This window comes from Atractosteus spatula, chromosome 3 (assembly GCF_055471065.1).
Source record: "Atractosteus spatula isolate fAtrSpa1 chromosome 3, fAtrSpa1.hap1, whole genome shotgun sequence".
In the NCBI taxonomy this organism is placed as follows: Eukaryota; Metazoa; Chordata; class Actinopteri; order Semionotiformes; family Lepisosteidae; genus Atractosteus; species Atractosteus spatula.
In genome coordinates this window covers 5,359,145-5,386,691 of record NC_142708.1, presented here as the reverse complement: position 1 = coordinate 5,386,691, position 27,547 = coordinate 5,359,145, and the positions used below count along the sequence as shown (strand labels likewise).

General features: G+C 39.5%; 1 protein-coding gene across 1 annotated transcript in view; it reads left to right on the top strand.

The window, feature by feature from the left end:
• Positions 1 to 27,547, top strand: part of xrcc4 (X-ray repair complementing 4) — a 166,091-nt gene that overhangs the window by 107,134 nt on the left and 31,410 nt on the right. Inside the window, exon 7 of the mRNA XM_088911281.1 lies at positions 9,357 to 9,498. Coding sequence (XP_088767407.1) covers positions 9,357 to 9,498 — 142 coding nt within the window. The remainder of the gene's footprint in view (positions 1 to 9,356; positions 9,499 to 27,547) is intronic.

Genomic DNA, 27,547 nt, shown 5'->3' with positions numbered 1-27,547 from the left:
ACAAATGCAGGGGTTTTTCATGCTAGTGTATCTTCAAATGAGTGCACCTCTTATCAGCTAATCTTTTACATTGCAACTTGGTGCTTCTTAAAATGAAGCAAATGCTCAACCTAAGAATCTTAAAGCCTTTTTTGTTAGTGAGGGAGGTGGGGGTGGGGGGTTATCAGTAATAATCACCCATCCATCATCAGCTCTAATGATAATATAGTACCTTTCATTTAAAAAGATAAACTGTCAAAATACAATAAAACAGAGCCTCAAAACGATGAACTCAAAATTATGTTAGAACTACCCATAAGTCATCTTAAATTTAATTCAGTTTATAAATGTAGTCTTTGTACATGATTTTGAAACATATACAGTACTTGCATCTTTAATAACATCAGAGTTCCAAAGCTGTGGGACTACAATACAGAAGGCACAGTCTTCCATTTTCGATAATTTTGTTCTTGGCACAATAAGAAACTCAGACCGTTTAGTGACTTCATCAACAGCAAGATATAGTTATCAATCCAGAGGGGTGAAGTTAAGAATGGAGATATATATAAACAGCAGCAGCTTTGTAGAAATTTCAGCCAACAGAATAATCCAATGGTCAAGCTTTAAAAAACAGTAATCTGTTTCTCTGCATCATACCATGGACAGGGTTGATCGGAGACATGCAGTGTTTCACAAATTAATAAACAACACTCAGCCGATTTCAGTTCAAGACGATGCAGCATCAAGCCGAACGTGAGTTACAAGTTTGTTACTTAAAAAATGATCTTAAAAACTGACAATCGGTCTAAAATCTGCAGCTGTATTGACATGATGAGGAAAAACAGTTTTGTCTAGTTTAATTTCAAGCACGTTTGCTGCATCCAGGTTTGTAAAACCGCATAACACACATTAAGTAAGCTTGCTGAAATAGGCTACCTCCTGACCCTGTATTGGATAAAGCAGTTAAAAATGGATGGACGGATCTCCCATCAGACTGAGAAGTATTATCTGTTAAGTTGGACAAATTACTTCAATTTAAGCTATTTTGTAAATTGTTGAAAAATAAAATAAAATCACACGTAAAGTGTCAAATACTGTATGTTCAACTCCCCTCACAAAAGCAACCAGCACGTCTCCAGTTTTCACATAAGTTTTTTTCCCAGAAGCCATCGTCTGTGGGTTTGAAAGGCCATTAGCTGAAAGGCAGACTTGATATTTACATTCAGTGCTTCTAATGAGTTGACCCAGCTACACCTAACTGATCAGATGTCATTCCTCTTGGGGAGCCTTGCCAAAAATGTCTGATGCCCGAACAATGCTGGCCACGATAATATAGTTAATCGTGAGCTTTGATATTGACAGTTTGGAAAACATTCTTGATCTTCTGTACCTTGTACCTGTGAAATAATTGACCTTGATCTAATAAAATGTTTACATACAGTAGGTAGCTGCGTACATTAAGTAAAGATTTATTCCAGGCTGAAAAGAAAGACATAACATTTTGACTGTGGAGCCTTCTTCAGGTGTGACCAAAGAGCACTGAATGTGAACACCTGAAGAAGGCTCCACAACCGAAATGTTGAGTCTCTTTTCTTTTCAGCCTGGAATAAACCTTTACCTGTTCCTTAATAACATGTGAAGAATAGTAATAAACAATCTGTTCTGCCAGTCCAGTGACCTTGCCCCCTATTAATCTTCACGTTAGCAGGAGACTGTTACCATTTTCCCTCTCAGCATCACACCCTGGAATGGTGGTCCGCTGCTGTCAACATCAGTGTGTAGTCAACTGTAGTTCTAGTCAGAGTTGTGTCCATGCCATGGCCAATAAAATTCCAAATGTTTTTTATTCAAAAACATCAGCATGAACCGTGTAGTTTATGACACATTTACGCACACTTTGCCCGGCTGTTATACTACAGGTTTTTATACATTCCGTGCTGCAGTGGCGCGTTTGCTGCAGGAAGCAAAATGGCATAACACTGAAGAGTATTGGTATTAAATACATTTTAAAAATATGTCTCAATGCCACAAACAATAACCTTTTTAACTTTCACAGTACCATTGCTTACCGAAGTAAAATGACCCCCTGGACATACAGTATTTTTCGCCTCTGACTGTAATATTTTCTGAATTAATTTAAATGAGCAAATAGTCTAGCTTTCCTGGCGTGCATCCTCAATTCTTGGACTATTCCTGAATGTGTTTTCTAGTGTTATACCACATAAAATCTAATGTATCCTCTTGTCTGCTTATTCTCGAACACATGTGGCATTGTAAAGTGCCTATAAATATTCTCTTAAATTCCCCTCCCTCATCCCTCTATCCCCTATAATTCCTTAAATGATTTTACCAAATACCACTGTTTGTTTAGCACATATCTCCATAATTCATTCTGCTGACCCTGGTTAAGAACACTTTGTGGTAAAGAACTGTCAGATGTTGATACAGTATGGAAACTGGGTTTGATTGGAAATTGAAAATGAAAATTTGATTACTCTACCGAATGAAATGTTTTCTGAGAGATCTTTTTAGTGAGAGCTGTGTTTTTTTATGGATGGATCTGCTCGTCAAAACAAAAAAAGATTGCATGGGGCCAACACCTAGCAGGGGGACCCTCAGTAATATGCAGTGATTGACTGATGCCAGAAACCCCGTTGCTAACCATTGACTGAATCATTTATCCAAGTGGGACCACCAAGAGAGATTACCCTGTAAAACGCAAACCTCCCCAAGTCTTCCCAACATTAATAAACTCGAAGCTTTAAAAAAGAAATGTTGCGTGTAGTCGCATTTAATTTTTTTTAACAACTGCATGTCCCTCACAATATTTCTTAAAGTCTGTTTGAGTTAAAACTAATACTGTACATTTAAGAAAATTGTCAGCTTTATTACTGGATGTGTGAAATAATTTTATACGTTTCGAAGGAAGCCACAGTCACCTACCAACAAATGGACAGCTGTTTTAATTGGGGATGTCTGTAATATCGCTGGTTTCATCTCCAGATGTTTTTTTCTCTTCTTTTTCTGTTGTTTTTTTTCCAGCCCACCCCCACAGTCCTGCTTCACTTCCACACCACCCTCCCCCTCATCTCCACACGCCCACACACACCACTCTCTCACAGGGTCTCTCTCCAGGCACTGGGCATGAGAAAGCACTGGGCTTTGGGATCAATTTGCCTGACACCTTCTTAGCAAGGCTTCGGATTTTAGACTGCTGGTAGATGGTGGAATAGCTGTTGTCTGGATTGATGTGTATATACCAAATAATTACGCTTCATAGATGGCTTGATTGATCTGGGTATATCCAGGCTTTGGAATATAATAGCAGGCAATCCATAACACTGTTAATGTACAGATTTTCCAATGTGCTGTCTTTCCAATCGACTTTTACTCCCGTGGTAATTTAAATATAATCAGCAATGGATCTACTGATAATAGTTAATTACATGATTAACAGGGGTGATGTGATTGTGATGAGGACAGCACTGCTCTCTGACAGCTCTGGAGTCCTGTGTTCGATGCCATACTTGTTTTGATTGTTCGATTCCCTCCCACCTCCCAGAAGACTTGCTGGCCATGCCAATGGGTGTCTGTGAATCGTCCCTATGTGTGAGCTTTTGCAGTGGACTGGCATCCTGTCCAGGGTACAGTCACTCCTTGCACTCTGCTCCGAGATGGGCGCCTTGAGGTGGGTTGTTACAGGGAGTGAGTGGTCCCATGATCATACAGTAGGTGAACAAACACACAATTAACCTGGTGGATCTTTGAGGAGAAAGTTACAAGAGGCATAAGGGCAGTGTGTTGATTGATATCACTTTTGCCCATCCATTCCAGAAACAGTAGAATGGCAACAAAATGTTCTTCTGTATGGGGTATTTTCTGTCATGGGTGTATGACAGCAATCCCATTGCTCCTTTGTCTATGCAGGGAGGTGTAGAATGAAACCAACGACACACCACAATAAAAGGTTGCTGTTACTGTACATCTTTTTAAATACTGCTTTGCACAGCACAGAAAGCATTACATGTAAAGAGCAGATTCCTTTTAACATTAAAAATCCTGTTTTGGAAGTGTGTTGATCTCTTGAATGTTGAATTATAGGGTATCAGCTTGTTGAGTGTCAGTGTTGCTCATATTGGTCAATTAGTTTGCTTTCTTGTGACGGTTTGACTAGACTCTTTATTTGTCTTTAGATTCTATACAGTGTTATCATGTGAAGGGTTCTGATCCAACTTCCTGCTCCTTTTGATGGACTTGTGATTGGGCTGCAGTTTTTGATTACTTATGATTTATAATTACTGGGAGGAGCTGCTGGGATTAATTTAGAAGGTTGTCCGATGGCCAACCTGGTTTGAGCACAAGGTTCGGTTCGGTATCTGAAATGAAAATATATTTCATATTACGAACTATCAGGCTTCATAATCATGTAAAGCAGAGAAAATATCAACACACATTTCCTATCCCAAAATGACAACATTTATAAAACCAATCTATTTCTTATATATAATGTTATGAAACTGACACATACAGGCAAGATGTTTTTTACATACTTTATCTAAACTGGCAATTTGAGTACAACTGAATTGAATTCAGCATATCGACTTTGAGATGGTTTTGTCAACAAATGCTACTTATTTGTTAACTCTGCATGCATATCACGTTCAACCATTTCTACGGTTAAATTTCTGCTGCACAACCTGTACTTATTCGCTCATACATCGCGCTGAATCTTGTTGAGAAACTTGTCGACAGGACCAACATCAGTGCCCATGTTTACCACCCATCTCTTGGCTAGTTGAATATCCCTTGGAAAAGGAAACAGTTTGACACTCTTCTGATCCAGTCCTCTGTTTTGTGTGTGACCAGCCAAATGCTCAACAATGAGGCATCGTTTAAAATATATAAAGCAGCTGAGAAAGCCAAAAAAGGATTAACGTTGTTCGGATATCAAGTTTTCCCATTTTCTTACAGGGACAACTGAGCAGGAAGGGTAGCTTTATGTCACAGTTTCTGTGAACTCTTGCTCTTGCCTGTGGCGAGACCAGCTGTTTGTGGTAATATGCAACTAGTACTGTTCAGTACTTTCACAAAGTTCATGATTTTGTGCTTAATTCAAAATTTGTATGAATTTATTTTGTTACCTAGATTTCATACCCGGTCTGAGAAGTTGGGACTGCAGGTCTCCTGTTCCACTACCTATTGCTTAATAACACGAGCTCCTAAACTTCTTTGTCATTCCTTTTTTGTTTTAATTGCTGACACTTTTCTATGAAAGACCTCTAGGGTTGAGCTTCTCAGTTTCAACAGTTTCAGCGTGGTTGGACACCACCATTGTTCACTTGACCCATGACCTCATGAGCCAGTCGTCCACTTCAGATGACCACTCAGGAAAATGGGGCGATTGGGCTGGCCAGCACCCCTTTGAGCTTTTGTAAGTTTTTGGGGGCTAGTGAATTATTGACACATGGTATTGTGATGGTATAATGATAAAAGGAAATATCTTATTTTGCATTATATACAGTAGCAAAAGTATGTTTGTACACTCTACTTATACACATTACTCATATTGTCAGTGTAGACTGCAGCATTGACAACAATGCACTACCAGCAGAAGCTATAGGCAGATGGCAGACATGCATGGAAAGCAAAACATTTCTAAAACAGCTCTGGTGTAGATTAGCTCTTAAAATTGAACAGTGGCTTTTAATCTCACTGTCACCAGCTGTTTCGCATTGACTCCTATTGTAACAACACAGAAATGTTGCATAAGCTGTGGATTTTGGGAAATGTGAAACCCTAACATCCGATATGACATAGCAGGTCTAGCAGTTCTGAACATTAAGTACAGTATTTTTTCATTTTCTTTTTTTTGTACTGAACGATATGGAGAGAATAAGGAGGAACAGATAACCTTGCCCTGCTCTCCTCTTGAGCCATCTCTCTATGTGACACTGTGGGCTTCACAGGATTAAGGGAGGTGTGAATGGAGAGAGCCCTGTCCCTCGGGGTACCCAACGCCAGACACCCCTATAAGCACTCTGTTAATGATGTGCCACCATGTGGGGAATCCTGTACTCAGCTCTGTAACTCACTCTGTAAGCCTCTTATTCCTCTTTCCAAAAAGCACTGTAGACTGCTATACAGTAACAAAACATCCTGATACCTACTGTGTATATTTAATGTGTGACCTCTTTATGAGAGCAAAGGTTTTGTTGTATTCTTTGCATTTTTGTTAGTTTATTTTGCAGCTTTCATTTTTATAGCTGTTATGTTGCCGTTACAATCTGAGTGAAGTTCCTTGCTTTGGGGTAAATTAGCCCCACCTAAGATTAGAACCTACAACCTTATACAGTATGTACAAGCCCAGAGCCTTAACCACTCTTCCACACTGCTGCCCTAGTATGGCATACTCTCTCATTAAAGACTTTGTCTCACAAGTCTCACGTACACTATGGTGTTTCACTTTTTTATTTTGGAACAGCACATCAGAATTTCGGAGGTTATAACAAAAGCTATTGTTTGGGTTCTGATCTCACACATTCATTTAACAACATTTCAGGCAAAAGAAAATCCTTCAAACTCTAACATTTAATGAGAGCTTATTACGGGAAAAAAAGGGTTTGGATGGAGTTGAAAGGAATTGGTGGGACATTTGAACGGCCTTTGAAAGTGAAGTAATGTATTCCATGTTTTCAAAACATATTGGCTATGTCTGTGTACAGTGAAATACAGGGTGGGGTGAGATGACTTTATGCACAGTTCGGATGAAAAGGGTACAGTATTTGCTAGGCAGTCACTACTGCTATGCAGGTATTATGAGTGTCTCAGCATATAAACAATATTTTTAAAATTGTATAATAATCAGTTCAGCTGTGCTTTGCTTTTATTAATGTGTTGTACATGTCAGCCTGTAATATTGTATTGGGTCATATAGGAGAGGAAAAGCCCTCATAATTATCTCTGTTACACCTAAACAGTAGTTTAACTGCGGGCTCTATACCTAGGAAATATGGAAAAGCAACTATAGCGAATAGAGACATTGAAGCAGGCTAGATAGTCTCTAGTCAGTCATTGATATATTAAGGAACAAGTAACAGGTTTATTCCATGCTGAAGAAAGAAAACACAACGTTTCACCTGAAGAAGACTCCACCACCGAAACGTTGCGTTTCCTTTCTTCTCTTTTCAGTATGGAATAAACCTATTACTTGTTCCTTTGTAGCCTACGCATGCTGGCGCAGCTCCCCACTTGAACGCATTGATATATTAAGTTCTGTTATAACAAAAAATGTAATACTGTACATGAATACCGTTAGATGAGTGCATCCTTTTGATAGAATAGCTATTTGCTGTATGTGGTTTGCTGTGCAGAAGCCAGCAGTAACGCGAGAAGCAAAATAACTTTCCTTTCTGACCGTACAGGGGAAAAAAAAAACAATGAACATTGACTGTACATGTGGAGTGTGAAGTCCATGTAAATGGCATGGTGGTGCAATTGCTGCCTTGCAGCGCTGGGGCCCTGGGTTTAACTCGAGGGATGCTGTCTGTGTGGAGTTTGTATGTTCTCCCCGCGTCCGTTCGGGTTTCCTCCCACAGCCCAGAGACACACTGATTGGTTAATTGGCTTCTGGGAAAATGCACCCTGGGATGTGATGGACTTGCATCCCATCCAGGGCGTATCCCGCCCTGTGCCTGTTGCTGGCCGGGGTAGACTCCGTTATTCCGGATAAAGCAGTTGAAAGATGGATGGATGTGGAAGTGTGAAAGTGTGCAGTACCTCGGAGATATGCTTTGTCTGCATTGTAGTGATGCATGTGAGACTTGATTCCCTGAGAAGTGCAATGTGATCGCAGCAGAGAAATTCAAGGTTTTTGGTAGAGTGGAGCTGAACTTGCAGGGCAGCTTAAAGCACCAGTCAGCTCAACAGGTTTCACAGAAAGGCTGGTCTGCTTTGTGGTATTGGAAGGTGTCACGAATGTTATTAGAATATTCCTTTTTTCTTAAATTTGTTGTTCTGAGGACTTCCATTGCAGTTGTATTATTCATAGCCTGGGCATGTTGATATCATGAAACCACCACAAAAGCAGGGTGGGTTGTGCATATGGACTAGTGCAAAGAAAAAAGTCAGTTGAGCCACTACACTAAAGAATCGTTCCACCAGGGCGAATTGACAGCAAAGTAATTTCTAAGATTAAACATTATCCTGAGTTCATAAGATAAGCTCCCATTATATGAAAGAGTTTTATCTATCGAACCAGAAAAAATAATAGTAATGATTTTCAGAGATGTAACTTAAACCTTTTCTCATCCACAGATGTTCTGAAATATCTCGAAACCAACTTACTACACACAAGAATTTCCCCATGAAACCTTACCCAGATAAAAGTAAAAATCCCTGCAAAAGTTTGCTATCATTTTTCATTACTACCAGCTTTTCAATCTCTTTAATCAATTTACTAAGAGCATAAGAACAGTTACTGACAAGAAGCGCCCATTTGGCCCTCTTTTACTAATTAAAACCAGCTGTAACTTACTGTACTAGAACAAAGTCAAGTGCCTTTTACTCTGACTCTGAGTCTGATTTTCTGAATCTGCAGACCACTGTGGTGCTTGTCAGATCATGATTTTTATCCTCTGAGGAACAATTGCATTAGATAATTGTGTTTGGGTCTATGGGTAATCAAGCTGGGGGGAAAAGTCAGTGTTTCATTGGGGAATTACTTGACTTGTGGCTTAATTAAGGCTGTTTCAGAAATACTGATGTCCAGCCTTTCTTGCCTATTCATACTGTATAATGATCTTCAGATTGGAATGAGTTATTTTGCAGTAGAAGTGACAACTAGTGAGCATGTTGCACATACCTGTATATGCCAAGCTCAGAATATGGCATAACTGCTGCCATTAAAGAAGGTGGCATTTTTTTCCTTTTTCACAAACATATGGAAGGATGTTGGATGTTTTGCCCGTAATGCCTTCCAGCATAATGGCATTCTGTTGCTGTTTCCGTAACATTAGTTTTTTACAGGACAGGGTTGTTAGCCTTGAACCCAACTTCCAACATGGAGGACCTGATGCCCGACATGGGACACGAACCCACTACCCTGAGATGATGAGTCTCGGGCTCTACCAACAGTCAGGGCCCTGTCACAAACATGTGCTTCTAGTTAAATCAGAATTGTTAATTGTAGCTACAGTCTTTTGTCTTTTGCTGTGAAAGTGACAGTAAATACTGCATGGCACTCTTTTGTAAACAAACGGCAAGTTTTAATCACTTCTAGCCAACACCGCAGAGAAACAGGTTTTACTTCTACATCGGCCAGGTCATAGCATGCTGCTGTTGTCCCTCTCGGATCCATTGTTGCTGCTCTCCCTTGGCAGACAAGCCAGGACAGAGCTCCCTGGACGTCAGCCTGAATGACAGCATCGATGTGGCTCCCAGTAGGAAACGACGGCAGCGACACGTCAGAGGTCAGGAGTCAGACGCCAAGAAAGGATCGAAGGAGGGTCAGGAGAAAGGACGGTAAGATCAGAGTTTTTCCAAGCTGATTTGCCATTTTACTTGTTTTTTGTCCTTTTTTCCCCCACATATAATCCTCTTGGATCGTGTGTATAAATGTGTGGATAAGGACATGGCTTGCTTTGTTAAGGCATGGCAACATACCGTCATCTTTATCATGTTAGTTATGGACCTAAAGAATTCAGTGCTTAAACATCAGTGATTAATCTTGATTTTATTTATCCATGTCTGCATATCATGCCATGAGCCAATTAGATGAGTGTATTTTGATTGATCACCTTATAAATATCAAAGTTACCAATAACCAAGCTACAGCCTATGCAGGAGAGTGAAACATGATATACAAACATGATCACTGTGCACCACATCAATCAAGCCTAAATGACAAATGTGCCAGAATTAATCTTTTAAGCATCCTATTGTCTGAACACTTGGTGATTGAGTTCAGAAGGGGAATTGAATGCAAAATCTCACACATCTGAGGATGTTTAATGAACAGAACCTCATTTTTTGTAATTCTGACGTTTTCCATATGTGCCTTAGTTCAGTTTTAAAATGTCAAAACTATTATATAAATAGTAATAAATGAAACTGGGGGAGGCTATGCCTCCCGTGTGTCTTTAGATGCTCACAGTGGTCTTCTATTTCAAAGTTTCTTACTGTAACTCAGATTGCAATTATGTGCTTTCCCATTTTTCCCTGATGTTAACAATTAGCACACTCTGCGAGACTGTAGATTTCGCTGCACTTTATAACTGCATTCTTCCTGTCAGTGTCATGAAACGCTGATGTCAAAACTGAGTTGGTTTGACAGCTCAGTGTTTTGTACTGAGGCATGATCTCAAGTAGTTGTATGGAAACAGCAGAAAGACTGATGTGGCCCCTAGAAGTGGAAGAACCCAAGAAATCTTAGAAGTGAGAGCTGGCCCCCTGGCCTCCTTACTTTGGATTATAGTATGTAGCTATGAGCACCTTATTGATCAGAGGAAGTGTTGTCCATAAGAATGCTGGTCGAATAGAATCAGGAACCGTGTTTTGTGATAGTCTCAGAGCTCTTTATGCAAAGAAAGCTCCGATTGTCCGACGCAGCTGGCAGAATTTAGCACATGCTTTTGCCAGAAACGCGACATGGTCAGAGGCCCGGTGATGGGCCATGCATTCCGAAGCTCACAGCTACAGCTCTTGTGGCGGACGGAGGACAGTGAAGGTGATCCTGTTCAGGGGGACACAGAGAAACCGGTATCGGAGCCAGAGCTCAAGCCCCTTTTGTCCTGTGATTTCTAAATTAAAGACAGACCTTCTGTCTTATAAACTGTAGCCCCAAGCTTGTCACATTGTGAGGCCTTTAGGAAAGTCTGCTAATACTTTTCGTTTGGTTGATAAAGCTGACAAACCCAGTTGTTTTTTTCCTTTGTCGCTAATTGTATGTTGCATTTGGGAAATTTGGACAAGAGAAGATTGGGAAAATCAATCAAAAGGGAATCTCAGTCCCAGTTTCTCAGACCGGTTATTAAATCCAGGTATCAAAATTAATTAATTGACGGTATCGCGGAATTTTGCAAATTTCGAATTAAGTGCAAAATCTTGAACTTTGTGAAAGTACTGTATGGTTGCCATGTTGTCGCAAACCACTGGTCTGGCCACGGGCGAGAGCGAGAGTTTGTGCTAAGCGGCCCTCTGCTGCTCACCAGTCACAAATGAGAAACGTGGTCTCCTATCAACATTCATTATAATGAGTGGATTTTAGTTGGTTGGCAGGTTGCTCTTTTTTGCAAGAATTTAATGTATCTAAAAAATGTCAGCTTCTGTCTGTCGGTTTCATGAAAATATTTACTGTTATGTACACGTAGTAGCAAAATTTAATTGGTCTAAAGCACGTTTACATTGTAATTTGGCCACTCTTACATCATTGGAAGTTTTGTTGCCTCAATCTGAATCGCAGACAATGAAAACAATATAATGCTACGAATGTTTTACATCCTCTCATTTCTAGTGTAAATTGGAGGTTTGTAAAAGTTACCATGTACTTGTGGTTTGAAATACACTCATCATTACCAGTTTATTATAAAACGCATTTGCCTTTTAAAGGTCTGGTGCATTTTCTCCACCAGTGATGCTAATAGAAACAGGCACGTTTTGGCCCAGACGAAATGGGCAAACACATGCAACGTATCACTGTCCGGCAGCAACAGAAATCAAATGACTCAAAATGGAGTAAATTATCCCAGGATGGAGCCCGGATTCAGAATGAAAACCACGTGCTGGTTTGCTCAATGAATGTGAAAGATAAAAGGACAGTCCAACAAGACGTGTATCATTAATCAGAGTCTGTGTTTTTTAGTCACAATCTGTCACCAAGACTCTGAATCACTTCCTCTCTTCTAATCAGAAACACAGAGAAGTCGGCTCAAAGCCTGCTATGGCTGGCACCCAGGGCTCCCTCTGACTCCTAGGAATAAGGGGCCCCCCTACAGACTGCAGTTCTCGGGTAGCTGAACATTTGCACCAACAGCTTATTCAATTGTAAAGGATCACTGATGTCCACAGCTTGTTAATGCAGTAGTCACTGTTCCAGTCATGGAGTAGTGTAAAAGGAATGAAGATATTTCTTGTTTATTTGAAAAAGTGCTAAGGTTAACTTGTACTTGACTACTGTTGGGCTGAATTTAAGATAAGATAAGATCACTTTATCGGCCATATACAATTTCTTGTATGAGGAATTTGTCTTTTTGCATACCCCAGCTTACTCTCCATGAGACACACAGACAGGGAGAGAAGCTTGGGGTCAGAGCGCAGGGTCAGCTGTTTATATGGCGCCCCTGGAGCAGTTGGGGTTAAGGGTCTTGCTCAGGGGCCCAACGGAGTAGGATTCATCTTCCGGCCGCAGGATACGAACCGGCAACCTTCCAACCACAGGCGCAGATCCTTAGCCACAGTGCCACCGCACCACCCCAACTGCTCCAGAGATACAGTATGTTCACTTATTTAGAGATATATGATATTTTCTTTCTGAAGTAACGTAGTCACCTACTATATAGTTATAACAAATGTATTGTACAGTATATGATGTGTTCAGATGTTGTTGGGAATCACCATTGTGAAAGTGTGCTATATGTTTTTGTTAGAGGTCAAGAGGGGCTAATTTGTTGATGGGGGTGTTTTACACATTGTATTACACATTGTGTATGAGCATACAGTACAATGAGTGTACTTTATCATTCTTGTTTTGCTCAGATGTGCTAATTTGGTTGATTAGACTTTGTATTCAGTTTATGAGTGACAAACTGCAGTAGAAAAACCTCATCTACCCCGAAATCTGGATTGGCACTTGTGTCAGGTCTTGTTGTTTAGGGCAGGGCTGGGCAGTCATGGCTCTTCTATTATATAGCCATCAGAAGTCTTTGTTCCAGCTGATGTGCTGAACTGTCAATTAGACAATTAAGATAAATTAATTAATTAAAGGGAGAAAGGGATTAAAGAAGTTCAAGCAGGGAGCTGCATCAGCATGCGTAGGCTGCAAAGGAACAGGTAAAGGTTTATTACATGCTGAAAAGAAAGGGTTACAGATTGTATCTTTTTTCTTTTCTTTTCAGCATGGAATAACCTGTTATTCCTTTACCTGTTCCAAAGCGATGGAAGTCTTCCAATGGCCTGGACTGAAAAATGGCTGGGGTTGCTTAGCTCTTAGGGTTCAGTGAGCAGAAATGTGCAAAGGCTATGAAGAGGAGTGCAGTGAAGCAGTGACATCTCGAATGGGTGTAGGGTGAAGAGTGAGCCATTTTCAGCCATTATGCTGTAGAAGTATCCATCCTGGCACAAAACCCGCATACCTCTGCCTTTCTCTCAACTCATCTCGCACTGAGGTCCCACAGTAGGGCTCAGTATTGATTTTTGAGTCCCACAACAATGTTTAATAAGTTTTACTATACAACTGTGTGTGTGTGCCTGCTAATTCTGACTTTTAGTATGTACTAAAAGGTGGAATGAGAAGTCTGAAGACAATTCCGTCTCTTATATTCTTGTGATTGGATGAGTGTTAATTAATATTCATACCGACAATTCATTGTGACTGCATGCTCTTAATACGCACCTGACCTGGAACGGTGGGTCTTTCGGTGTGTTAAAGGTCGGCATCACTCTCTGTGACTATTCTCTTTTTTATATTTTCCTTTTTTATCAGGGGTTAGGGCTTTCACATAACTTCTGAATCTGAGGTTACTTGAGGTTTCCACATGAACGTTATGCTTTCTGGTAGACAGTCACAGCATTCTGTAGCTCACTTTCCCATGGCAAGCTCCCCGGTCATGAGTGGAAAAGAAAGTACTTCTGTCGCTTGGCTTTTGGAATTTATAAAGCCATGCTTATGAGTGGAAAAACTTTGTCAGCCCAGTGGTGTCCTCAGATGCCCTGAACAGCATTTTTAAAAAACATTATAAAAAAACTCTAAAAAGAATAGATTTCTCATTAACATGTCGTGAAACTCCCACTAATTGGCGATTTCAAAATCATGAATGTGAAGACCTTACCAAGGAAAACAGCGTTTCTTTTTCCAACAAATGTATTTTTTATACGCTGTTAGAGAGTTGAGAGCTTCACACATTTCAATGTTAATCATATAATTTATAATTAAACAGTATAAAGTTTTCATCTGACAGAAAATACTGTAGCAATAACTGAAGACTTGACAAGATACAGTATGAACGCATTTATGGCCGCGGTTTTGTAGTTCCTTTCCTTCCTTTGAATCGTAGAGAGGTTTGTTATGATTAAAAAACACTGAAGGGATGATTATTTAGATTTTCATTCTCAAAATATAAATATATAAATATTGCTGTTACTGTGCGTGTGATAGAACCTTTTGGGTGACAATGCTGGTATTTAACATCACAGTTGTAATCACCATTTTTTCCTGCTAATTTTGAACAGGTAAAATGACCGTCTTCCCCCATTAGAGTCAACAAGACATAAACTATAACACACTTAAGCACAAGCTTCAATAGATCCCATTTTAAACAACAACTATACTGTAGAAAAGGGTTTAATACCAAATGGAGCTTAGCAGCCATCAATAGTGTTCAGTCATCAGATATTATAAACACAATCTAAGCTGTCAAATATTATTACTTCCATCTCTTATCATTAGTGTGATGCATGAAAACATCTTGCATAGACAAAGATATTAATGGCACACTTCTCCCTTGCTTGCTGTATACACAATTCTGTGAGTTACGTTCTCCTCAGGATTACAGGGAATTTATATAAATAAGTCAGTGGTTTGCTGACAACAGTGGCTCATCTTCCTGAGTGTTTCCTGTGGAGAAGAAATAAATAAATAAATAAATAAAGAGAAAAGCTCATTCAGTTTTGAGCCAAAGGCATGGAAGCAATTTTGAAACTTGACTTCATTCTCACCAGAACTGCCAAGTCAGGCTTCTGTTCTTTAACTTAGACTTGCACCATGCACAATGTGCTTAAGTGTTGCCAGCCATACTACAGTTTTCTTGGGGACCTCTTCACCTTTCCCTGTTCAGTCTCATTCCTCCACCCTCTGAGGAGCTTACTTCTTCTTAAACATATTAATATCGATGTGCTGTATATGCAACGTCATGAAGGTTTAATAAATATTGTAATAATCCACCACGTGCTTAAGTCTTTTTTTGGAGGTGCTAAAGTGATCAAAGTTAGAGTTGACTGGTGTGTTAAATTGTATTCTAGCATCATTTTGTAAGCTTCAATTCTGAAAAAATATGACTTTGCTAATTCTGGTTGAGCCAAGGTCACGTTGGTATCAAGAAGAAATTGAACACGACATCGGCACTTGAGTGATATATCTGTGGAAATCCTTTATTCCAAGGGCAAGATTGCCTCTTTAGCATCTGGCAGGAATTCTAAAGCTGAAAGTCCTGGGTGGCACTGCTCGGAGCCTCGTAGAGTCGGCTATGGGATTCTCAGATGCAGCAGTGTGCGAGTCAGTGCTTCATGTCTAGGTGTCTGTGCCAGTCCTCTGCTTGGTGCAAAAGCACAACTGTTTCTCTTCTGGTTCCGGCGCCAGCACAGGCGGATCAAGTGAGTATCTGTGACTCGGAAGGGAGTGTGAGATAGAAAAGCTATCGTTCAGCTTCCTTTCTTTGCACTTTTGATGGAGAGCATTTAAAAGGTTAGTCTCGTTTAAGTTAAATTGTTCCTCTTAACTATGCTGTTTCTTGTAATTTTGTAAAAAAAACTAAATGTATCCATTGCGTTTTTTCAGTTTGTAATAGCCGATAAGGCAAAGAAAACCAATAGTGAATCATTCTTTGACATGGAATATGTTCCTGTAATATATAAACAATCCACAAATCTCCTGTCAAACACATACTCTAAGAACATCTAAACCTAGGCAAGAGGCATGTGGATTTTGTTTTTGCTACTTTGAATACGCAAGTACAGGAAGTCCCAAAAAATGGGAGAATCCAAAACTGCAAGCTGATAGTACAGATTGAATGTTGCTGGACTACATTTGTGAGACAGCACCATCTGTAAAAATCTCACACGGACCTTCAGATCCGTCTCTTTATCGGGCCTTAGAGAGTGGCCCTGTTGCAAGCTGCTTTTCCAGTTGCTTGGCTCCGTTTCCGTCTGCGCTGTGTATAAACCTTGACCCTTCAGGAGGTATCCATCAGGCCAATTCTGACTGCACTTATGCGCAATCTTTGTCCTTCAAAAGCGAGGTTTGGGTTTATTTAAATTGTCACTCTGCCTCCACTGTGGACTCAGGTAGAAGGCAAGGAGGTTTGTCTTGGATTCAGTTTCTCTCCAAGGAAAGTGCTCACATTCGACTTGCTGTCTGACACATGAAATAATATTTTCCAGTTTTTTATTATTCATTTCGGAATACAATTCCATGTAAAATGTTTATTTATGACCTCCCTCCACCTTAGGGAATATTTGTTCCACTTAATTTTTTATAAATTGCGTTAATACGAACAATATGCTTTAATGTCGCTATTTTGCAAGTAGAATTTTTGAAAATGGACAGCATTCAAATCTACTGGCTGCTTACTGAGCTCCCCATCACTGCAGTTTCCGAAATGTGGAACTGACTGCTGTTTACTAAAACAGACTGATGTGTTTATTAATATGTATCATCCTGAAAATCCCTTGAGATGCTGTAGAGATCTGTGTATACAGCTTTTAGAACTTGAAGTATGAAGTATCTAGTGGAGTAAATAATCCCTTGCTTATAAAGTACTGTTCATTAATAACGTGACATTGCTTCTTGTAAGAGAGTGGTCATGACAGTAGTGTTTTCTCAAGCAAATGAATTCAAATAAAATCGGCAGTACTTTGCACAGGGTATTTTAAAGTTATTCTTTGGGCTTTTAGTATACTGTATATCTTTGTATGTATTTTCTCATAGATATCTTTAAAAAATGACCTAGAAAAGACTAAATGATTTCCAGTGTAGGATTTGTTATTCAATAGGACGACATTGGGGAAAGCAGAAGTTTCAGGCTTTGTGAAAATACACATTTTGAGCCGATTCTCTCTTGAAGGGTGTAGACATTTTGATATGTTCTTGCTTCGCACAGAAATTTTATTCAGCGATGTGACCTGTGGTCATTTTCTACTTTGGTTTACCAAGGAAGGAAGATGTGAACATGTGAACATGTCTCAGGCTTCAAATGGACATAGCCTTTTGGTAAATAGCATTGAAAATGTGTTTAAAACTGAAAACAAAGAGGTACTTTGTTACACAAAACCAAAAAAAATAGTATTGACGGGCTGAATGTAATCCCCTCATTTGTAGGTTTTATTGCAGTTATGTTCTTCTCTCAGACATCCCCATTTAATGAGCTGATAGGCCATATAATGGCAGATTCAGACTACAGCTCTGTTTTTGGCAAGATAGACATATGTGGCCTCGAGCTATCATGTGTAATGTTTGTTTCTTTGGGATGGCAAGTCGATGAAGGGTAAGAAAGTGAAAATGTAGTTACATTTTCTGTCTAGGATTTGCATTTCTTCTGTCGGACTATTTTTTTTATTTGTTCATCCTAGTGTGTCTTTTGGCAATTGCAAATCCTTAAGAACGTTGTCAGCTGTAAATGGGATCTCCAGGCAATATGATATTGATGTTCATGAAGGAAACATGTGAAAGTATGATAACACTGTACTACGCAGCGACTCAATGACTCACACAATGTAACACAGATTTTCATTTGAACAGTGCCAGCTTTCTGGCAGTCAACATCCACCTTGTGTTAATGAGAAACATCGTGTCTAAAATAATAAGTGCATCAGAAATGTAAACAGGAAAATTTCTTACCATGCAGTTTTATCGAACGGGACATTTTAAACTGTGTAAAACACGTTAATGCATGCTAAGAATATTAGTAAACTCTAGTAAAATTAGTAATATTTCTGAAGGTACAAGACCGTCTTCCAAGCAAGGTTTTATCAGAAAATAAAACAATGGAAGGTCAGCAAAATAATTCATTTTCAAAGTGGCAAGTATACTGAGACTCACACAATGCTGATGAGTACAGTACATGCAAAAGCTGTACATCCATTGCAACCCCTGGAGCTCCATGAGTCTTTCTTTTCAAAACTAAATCCTTTAGTCTACATGAACCACAACTGATTAAGTCAATGTACCTATTGGGAAACATGCACAGAAAATGATCAAAGGAACAAGTAATAGGTTTAATCCATGCTGAAAAGAGAAGAGAGAAAACACAACGTTTCGGCTGTGAAGGTGGGGAAAATGATCAAATACAAAGACAGGTGAAGTACCTCTTTGAATTAAGACGTGCATGCTATCAAATTTGTACTAAACTTTGTTAAGTGTCTTGGAGAGGTACTGTGTTTATTTCATTAGAATCTAATTAAGGTTTTCATTACCCAAAACAATAAAAACACTGCATTAAGAGAGGTTGTTTTGTGATCAACCTTTGTATTTTAGAAACAGACAAAAAATGAACATACAAAAAAGAAAAGCATGAGAAAGTATGAGAATCCCTTTGGTGAAACTTTTGATCCTTAGCAAAATCTGAAAAGAATAGTTTGACTTGCCTTCCCACTTCACGTGAATAAGTACTCAGTAGTACTTGCAAATGTTAGCATTGTGTTATCTTTTGGAGCTCATTAAATGTAGTCAAATTCAAAAAAGCAAAGAAAGTCATAGTATTTTGAAATGCTGCTGGGGAGGGTATTTTCAGCGTGCAGAGAAAGTCTGAAGCATTTCTTGTGCTCCGATCCAAGACTTGTTTAGCTTAAATGGTCCAATATTTTCCTTTTTTTCTGTGATTAACTACACCTGAGAAATGATTTATGATTTTGCGTAAACTGTTTGTTCGGTAGGTGGGGGTCCTTTAATTTTGTTTGTTTTTTTTCCGCTGATCACAGTCTGCAAATGTGTTAAACTCAAAACAGGTGTGCCCTGAACGGTGGTACTTCATATTCTGATCATGCACATTTCCATTCATTTGGCCAGATGGGTTTTTAATTGCAGTGGGGAAAGTTATGATATCAGCCTGCAGGATCTGTTACTGTAACTATGTGAGTAAGCAAGCACAACAGACTTTTACGTTGTCTGCTCTTAGCCCATTTGAGATGCAACATTAAACATTATTATTTCTCATGTTGCTCTTTAACAATGAAGTTTGCTATTCTTTACTTGCCAAGAAGAAAACAGCACTGTACTCTTTTTGTTGTGTTTGACAGGCTGCCATTTTATTTAAATCACATCTTCCTGGACAGAGTTCACCTCATGTTTTTTTTTTATAGGAAAAATAAGTATATATCTGATTGTATCAAGGTAGTACTGAAGTTCCGGACAGGTGCGGTGAAAGATGAAATCTGTCTAACATTCTGACTGAATCAGATAGATAGATAGATACTTTATTGATCCCGTGAGGGAAATTTGTTGATCAACAATTTCTATGCTAAAACCCATACTGGAATTTAATAATAATCCTCACATTTACAGTATATAGCACTTTTGTAGACACTCCACTCCACAGGTAGTGGGGACTCCGACCTGGGTAATTCGACAGTAGTCAAAGTGATCCAGTACTCTCACCACACATCAGCTCTCAGTGGCGAGGAGAACAGAGCCAGTTCAGAGATGGGGATTATTAGGAGGCCATGACTGTTAAAGCCCAGTGGTAAATTTGGCAAGGACATCTGAGTCCTACTCAGGGTTTTACACCCTTAATCTCTTTTAGATAAACACCCCATGATTTTTAATGACCACGGAGAGTCAGGACCTTGGTTTTACATCTCTTCCGAAGGACAGCGCTTTTCTTACAGGATAGTGTTTCCATCACTGTACTGGAGCATTAGGACCCACACAGACCTCAGGGGGAGCGCCCCCTACTGGCCTCACTAACACCTTTTCCACCAGCAACCTTAGTTTTTCCCCGGAGGTCTCCCACCCAGGTATTGGCCAGGCTAACACCTGCTGAGCTTCAGTGGGTCTGAGTGGCTGGGAGATTGTTGAGAACATGAGTTTTGAGCTGTTGTTGGACTTCTGTGCTTCTTGTGGACTGCCTGGTTCCAGAGTACCTTATAACATCGCAGTCATATCTTGAGACCTGAGGCTGCATGTTCTGCACACTGAAATTTAGAGAGGGGCAGAGCTATTTAGCTAAACCTACACTGTGGTAACCTGTATCTGATGCCTAGGACATCATCTGGATAGACTCAGGAAGCCCAGACAATCAGTACAGGTCACCTTGAAACCTCTGGGGAATAACTTTATGTGGAAAGACGTCAACCCCCACACCCCACTCCCGCTCAGGAATTGAGATGTTGGACATTAAGTCTGAACAGATCATGTTCATTAATCAAGGCAGCCACACAGTGTTGTGGCTTGAAGGCAGCGGCTACCTGTTGTGGTGGCTACCCTAGGCCCGATAGGTGGACTCCAGTGATGAGGGAAGATGTCAAGTAAAAGAAGGGGGCCTTCTAAGCAGTGCTTGCAAACTGATTAGCCGAGTGGTCTCGGCTGGCCAAGAGGGCTGCAGGTGCTGAAGTGAAGGTCTGGGCTGGGGAGAATGACTATCAGGTGGTATCAGTGGTATTCTGGCTAACTAACTGACACCTTAGGACAGGTCCGCAGGATATTGCCCAAGCTGTTCAGTGCAAGGATAGTGAAACGCGATAGTCAGGAGGCACCAGTAACTTCTGCAGAGATTGAATATGTCATTATCACTATCACTGCCGAGAGTGATTAAGAGCCTTTACAATGATGATGCAGCAGGAGGATGATGAAATTCCACAGAAAATGTTGAAAACACTGGACAGCATTAGAGTTTTGTGTTTGATGTTTGCATGGAGGGCAGCTACAGTCCTTCTGGACTGGCACAGAGGGGTGGCGGTCCCATCTTTCTGCACATTTATCAAAAGTGACTTACAATTGCTTCTGGTCAAGATGGAAACGGTGTATATACCCTGGGACGTAAAGTGATTTGAAATTAGATTTGTAAATCTCTTTATCTAATTGTATTAAAGATCCTCATTTTGCTGACCGAAGCTGTTTTTGACAAACAGTAATGTGAAGTGGGAGATTTTTCCTCTGAAGTTCTTTTGAGCATGGGAATCAACACTTTTGAGGTATCTGTGCTCATAAGCTGCACTCTGAGCACTCACTTGCAGGCAAGTCAAGCCCAGCTTCGAGAAGCAGCATTGAACTGATCATCTTCTTTATTTCATAAAAGAGACTCCATTGTGTGCATGCTAGACCCACTGAGCAATCCTGCTACAGTACAGTGCTGCACAATGTTGAATAGAGAATGCTCTTGCATTTAATCCTGTAACTTGATTGCAGGAATTGAAATGTGCTGTGATATAAAATGATCTGAGAAATATCTCAGATTATTCTTATGGAAACAATACTGGGGAGTTTAGTCCTCTGCATATTATACGGAAAACAACATCCTCCTGTAAGAAAAAGGCCTCTTCCAAAGAATTAAGTAATGGTACTGCACCACCATACTAATTTTGTGGCATCATCGTCTTCTGAGAGGATCTGTTGCAGTGTGAGCTTCCTGTGCCACTTCCGTCCGCAAGCTGGTAGCTTTATTCTCAGAATGAGAGCAGAGTTAAACAACTGTTTGGAGAGCCCTACTTTGGAAATGGCAATAATTAACTAAAGAAAAACAAACCCCTTAGATGCGTCATGTATTATTTTCCTCCTTACAATTTACTTTAAACAGTTAATGCATTGCTAAATTTCTGTGGTGTAGGTTTAACACGTGTCGATTAAAAGTGTGAAAAGACTCTCAAAGTGTCCTGGACTTCAGTAAGTCTTTTTATTTGGTGAAACAATATTTCTTTTTATGAAATATAAATGTGTGTTCAAATCATTCTCAAAAGATCAAAATATGAATGATTACAAACTATGAAATCATTACTAGTTATTTTATATATAACTGACTATGTTTGTGAGGTTTAACATTTACTGGATATTATGGAAATTATGTGAGTTTTACATTTGTGATGTAGACTACCGGAATAGAAAATGAAAACATTAAACTATTTTGTCGCATTAATAAAATCTCACCTCATGAATACAAATTACTTCACAGGTTCAACACATACTGTAGCTGCTGTTCTGCAATAGATTGTCAAGTAGCACAGTTTTCCCCCCAACTGCAGTGGCCAAAGTGATCTCACTGGGGAAGATACAGTACCTATCCCTTTTAATGTGAAATAATGTAGTACTGTAGATATCTACAAAATCCATCAGTTTGTCTTTTTGTTAATAATCCAAACTGTAATGTTTCACCACTTTGAAATGATCCCTGTTGAGAAAATAATTTCTGAGCATCTATGCGTGATAGGACACCACATAAAGTCTTTCAATGCACGAAAGCTTAATCAAATTTAATGTTTTAACATTTGAATTGCCTGATTAAATGCACCGCTTACATACAGTATTTATTCAGTAAATACTATGCATGTTAAACAGATTTCGGACTTCATGGAAGAATCCCATAAAAATCAAGCAGTACCCACTTCTACTACAGCGTCGAAGGAAGTACATGGTACATGCACATGTGGACGTATACTGCAGGCAGAAATTCAACACGGGGACAGCTTTGTAGGCCCACTCAGATAGCAGTATTATTAGGACTCAGATGAAGAAGTGTTTAGAGTTCAATGAAAGTTGGATGGAAGCTAAACAACCATCTACATTTGCTCAGGAGAAGCATATTTCACCTCAAAGCAGGGATCTCACTTGCTTTGCATTCAGGACCTGGGGAGTGCAAATGTGCAGTGAAAGGAGAGGAAAAGCAAGTCAAATTAATGACCACTAATCCGCTCATTCCTGCCGATCCCTTCGCCACCCGCCACCTCTCAAAGCAAAAGACCTGACCGCTGCAACTGGTGCCCTTGTTTCCGTGGAAACTGTATTGTGCCATTTTGAAAAAAGTCCCAAGCTACAAGTGGCCTTTTATTGCTTTGGCTGGCGCCCATCACATCACCGAAAGCCCCAGGGGTGGAGAGGAGAAAGGGCTTTGAAAGAGAAGGAATCAGTATTAACTTATCAATGGAGCTTGTGGAGACTATATCCCTGACATGGGTCATTTGCTCATGATGGGAGGTTAATCTGAGATGCCCTTATTCCCCTTTGTAGCTTGAATTAGCCACTGCGTCAGTTGATGTATTGTTTGACCTTTAAGCTGCCTTCATGTTAAACAGTTTGAAGGAACTAAGGGATGTTAATAAATGTAAATGTATTTTATAAAGAAAGTATAATCCACTGTGAGGTATAACCGATGAGCTGGAGTGTGACCAGAGGTGCCAGAGTAGTGTACTTCTCGTTGGAAAACAATAACCATGTGGTTTTCTTAGGTAAGCATTAATGTGAAGGAGTAATGTGTTTAAAGATGAACCACGACCATATACTGTAGAAAGGACATGCGATCAGTTGTTTCTGTTTATTCCTGTTTTTGTATCCCTGTGTATGATAAATGCCTTTATTGAATTTCCTCTGTTAGTGTACAAATTTAGCAAACGCTGTATTTCAGCAGTCAGGCTTAGTGTCTAAATAAAATACACATTACAGAGCCAAACAGACAACCCTGAATAAAACTCTCCTTAAACCGATAAGCCATAGTTACCCAGCTGTACCATGGAGGTCCCATGTTGTGTGACTTCTGTGGCTCCATAGAGTCGTTCATGGTGCAGTATATATGAGCTCAGCAGGAGTCAAAAGGGTTAGGGAGTTAGAGAGCAAGATGCCATTGCCTGTCAACATCTAGTCTAGGCTGGAGTTTAATACCCAATTGATGCACTCCGATAGTGATCGCCATGTAGCCACGAAATCTGGAGCAGTCAATTCCGAAATCAGTATGGCATCTTCCTTTTCGGCTCAGAGATACAAAGTCTTGTCTCCGGAAGCGAGCTATTGCGGAGAGTTGAAGCCAGACTGTCTATGTGATTCTAATTGGAACTGCAGGAGATTGTATTCAGTTACCCATCTCCTAAAGCAAGGTTCTTTTCACAGTGCCCCCAGAAGAATGAGCCAGACGTTCTGGGTGCCTGGGAGTTTGATTTCTATCCCTTGGCAAGAGATCAGAGGCCAGTCTTGGAGAAAGCCTTCAGCCCTCCTCCCCATTGGATCATTCCTGATACCCACAACAGTCAACATAAGGAAAGCTGACTCAATAGCCTTAAACCAGCTCCCATTAATTCGGATGCTTTCACAGGACTGGATTAAATTGTCTCCTTTTCCTGTGTAGCAACCTCTTTTTTGCTCTTCATGTCCTCCTGATTAGGAATGCCCAAGAAGAAAGCTGTCGTTCACAGTATGGTTCTCAAGGATGATTGGGTATATGCAGAGCTGTTGTGTTGCTTTCTTATTTTTATTCTTTTTTCTTCCCACATCTGAAGGGTTGCTCTCAGCCATTTCTTACCCCTCATGTGCAGAACTCTGTCTGCACAAAATCAATATATACAGTAGTGTTCTCAAATGTACTCCTGACAAGCTAGATTTTAGACAATTCTATCTTGCTTACAGATAATTAACCAATATCGTGAGATGTTATTACAGATAATTAATAATAATTATTCCTGTAGAGTCATGCATTGTAAGGTTTAACATTTGAAGGGTTTTAAGGGTTTTAACTGTTTTTAAATTAAAAGTAGGAGTATTTTCTGCCTGAAATGTTTAATTTTTATATTTTCTTACAATGTATTGTAATGTAGAAACCACGCTCTGAACTCTTTGTTAAGTCATGAAGCACAGCTGTGGAAATGTAAAAGGCCTGCTGTAATCTCTTTTTGCAGTAGCTGAAAATGGAAAAGACACCAATAAGGTGGGCAGTAACTAAAAGGGTCATAAGTATGTATTGTTAAAGTGTTGATTGGTATGTAAGCCCTAAATTAAATGTCAAATTACCAGGTTATCAACATTTTCTACTTAACACTGCACCTGCATAGCATCTTCAGGTGAAGAATGAGTCAATACTTACTGCCTATATTATTTTTATGCCACAGTCTGTACTAAATAAAACAGAGTGCCTTTTGTTTCCCTAGCGCAATTCACAGCATGCCTGTGTTGTTCAGAGGTATTGTGCTGAAGTAGCTTACAGTCTCAGTTTTTAGAAATCATATAAAGTAATACGTCCTATTTGTTCGAGAAAGAGTTTTTGCTAGCTTTGTGATATATTAGTAATTACAGTAAATAATTTTAAAACATCTCTGTGCTTTTAGGTTAGTTTTCTATAAATCACTTGGAAAGGCTCATGTGGAACTAGATGCAATATAACCAATGTACAGTACATGCTGTATTTCGAAATATTACTTTCTAAGAGGATACTGCAGAAAGCTTACCTTCTTTGCAACATCAATATTTTTGGATTGAGGACTGCATGTGATATTGCCCATTCAAGTCAGTTGTGCAGGACAGGAATGGAATGTGATTTAATGATTATCCTGCAAAGAAACCTTAACCACACACAATCCGGTGTTTGCATCGGCTTGTTTTGTTAGTAAAGAAAGGGTACAAATTATCGTGTTTGTTTCAGAAATTGTGAAATTCTAGCTGTAAAAAAACAAGGATTTTGCATTTCTAAAAACACTTTGGGGGAACAGGCTTTCTAGGAATCTTCTTAAGTCATTTTTCAGAATGTCATATTGTTAGCTTTATTTTGAAAGAGGAAGGCTTGAGAGACTTTTATGAATCCTTTGGTAGTACACAAGATCTCTGCAGGAAGTTAGAGATGAAATTTCAGCTCCACAGGAAAGGAACCTTAAAAAGTGATGTCATTGACAAAGCAGCAGCAAATAAACTGCTAGTCCCCTTGACCTCTGTAATTTATCATCTGTGCATCAAAGAACAATATTTAATTTACAAAATGCTCTGCATGTGACAGAAGAAACATGTTTTTGTTGCTTATCAAAGTAGTATGTCAAATTTCTGTTGCTTAAAAGCCCTTAATATCAATAAACATCAATATACTGTAGGAAACATTATTTTACAACTTCAGTGGTTAAGATTTCTCTCAGGACTGTAAACATATATTAATGCAGTACATGTGTATTTCTGTCCATCTTGCACTGCTGTTGTTAGTTTACAATTTCACAGCTTTAGATGCGTAAGCAATAAGCGTATTAAAACAAATCCAGTCCTTAACAATGTTTCATATGTATAATCAGAGATCTAAAAGGAAAATGATCTTATTTTCCGAACATTCTTGTTATGTGCTAGCTTATGGCCTCAAAAAGTCATAACAATAAACCCATCCTTCTCTAAGAAATACAAAATCTGCTTGCTTCAGAAATGTGGAAGCTCACAACACTGTCAGGCCTTTCTGTGGCATGGTCTTTAAATCTTACTACCATGTGCGATAAGAAAGCAAAATAATGTACAATGTACTGTACATCATAAAAGGAGGCTGATCCTTTATCATTTACATTAAGTTGAAAAATTAACTTATGTGGGAATTCCTTATATGTCAAATGAAACAAGCAAGCTACTTAGTTCAGAGTGGCACTAGTTAAATAACATAGGCTTTGATGCATGACACCTCCACGTTCTTCTAATGTGTGCCATTTCAGTGGTGAGGAAACATCCTTCGTCTTCCGCTACAACCTCGCTGTGTTTATTTAAACCTCAGTTCAACTTGTGCGCAATTGCAAACGCTGAGCGTTTTAAGAGGCGAAAATGTTGACTTTACACTTGATGTCATGTAAATGTGAAACGAGCATGCAGGTTTTTTGGAAGACTCCTCGGCGGCCAGTTCCACAGGGCCCTGCGAGCACTACATCATCAGTCCAAGAGATCTGGGCTGGTCTCGCCGAAACAAGCCTACTTTTAAGATATTAACTTTAGTGGAGACTGAATATTAGAAACACACTTCATATAATTAATGGAGATGTATGTTGGGGGGAAGGGGGGCAGCTCTTGAAAAAATCAAGTTTTCCCTTCCAAGAATGTATTTGGTTGGGCTCTGTTTTAAGTAATAGGCATTATTCACCTCTGTGTAGGGCAGCACGGTGCCTGTAGCAATTAATCATGTGAAACCTAGAATTATGTGAGCAAAGCAGCGGGCAGGACATTATAAAATATCAAATTAATTTTGGTGCAATACTAGAACTACAGTGAGCTTTCCTGTAGCCCCTCGTACTTGTTGTGCATGCCTCCATTAATATTCCCCCTGGTGGTAAAATAGGAATTCATAGCACAAATTGCTGGCAGACCCAGTTTATTGCCCTAATCGCACACAGACCCTCGTGGATTATAGGTTTACTAGCATGCTTCTTAAATCAGTTGAAGATGAATTACATGCATCTGTAGTAGACCATCCATTTACTGTACAGAGAGCATCTGTTCCTGGCAGCACAGTGAAGTGGGTTCCCTGTACCAGAGTTTGTTTCAACTTTGATTTTTAAATTTTATTAGACATAGTGCAACAGCTAAAAATGTACATTTTGTGTAAGGTGTAACTTTAACTCACCTTTTGCAATATTACCATTGTTCTTTGAATATTTCAGCATTCTAACTTTAGGTCAAATTGAATATCAAAATTCCATCAAAAATAACAGCATAAATGCTCTC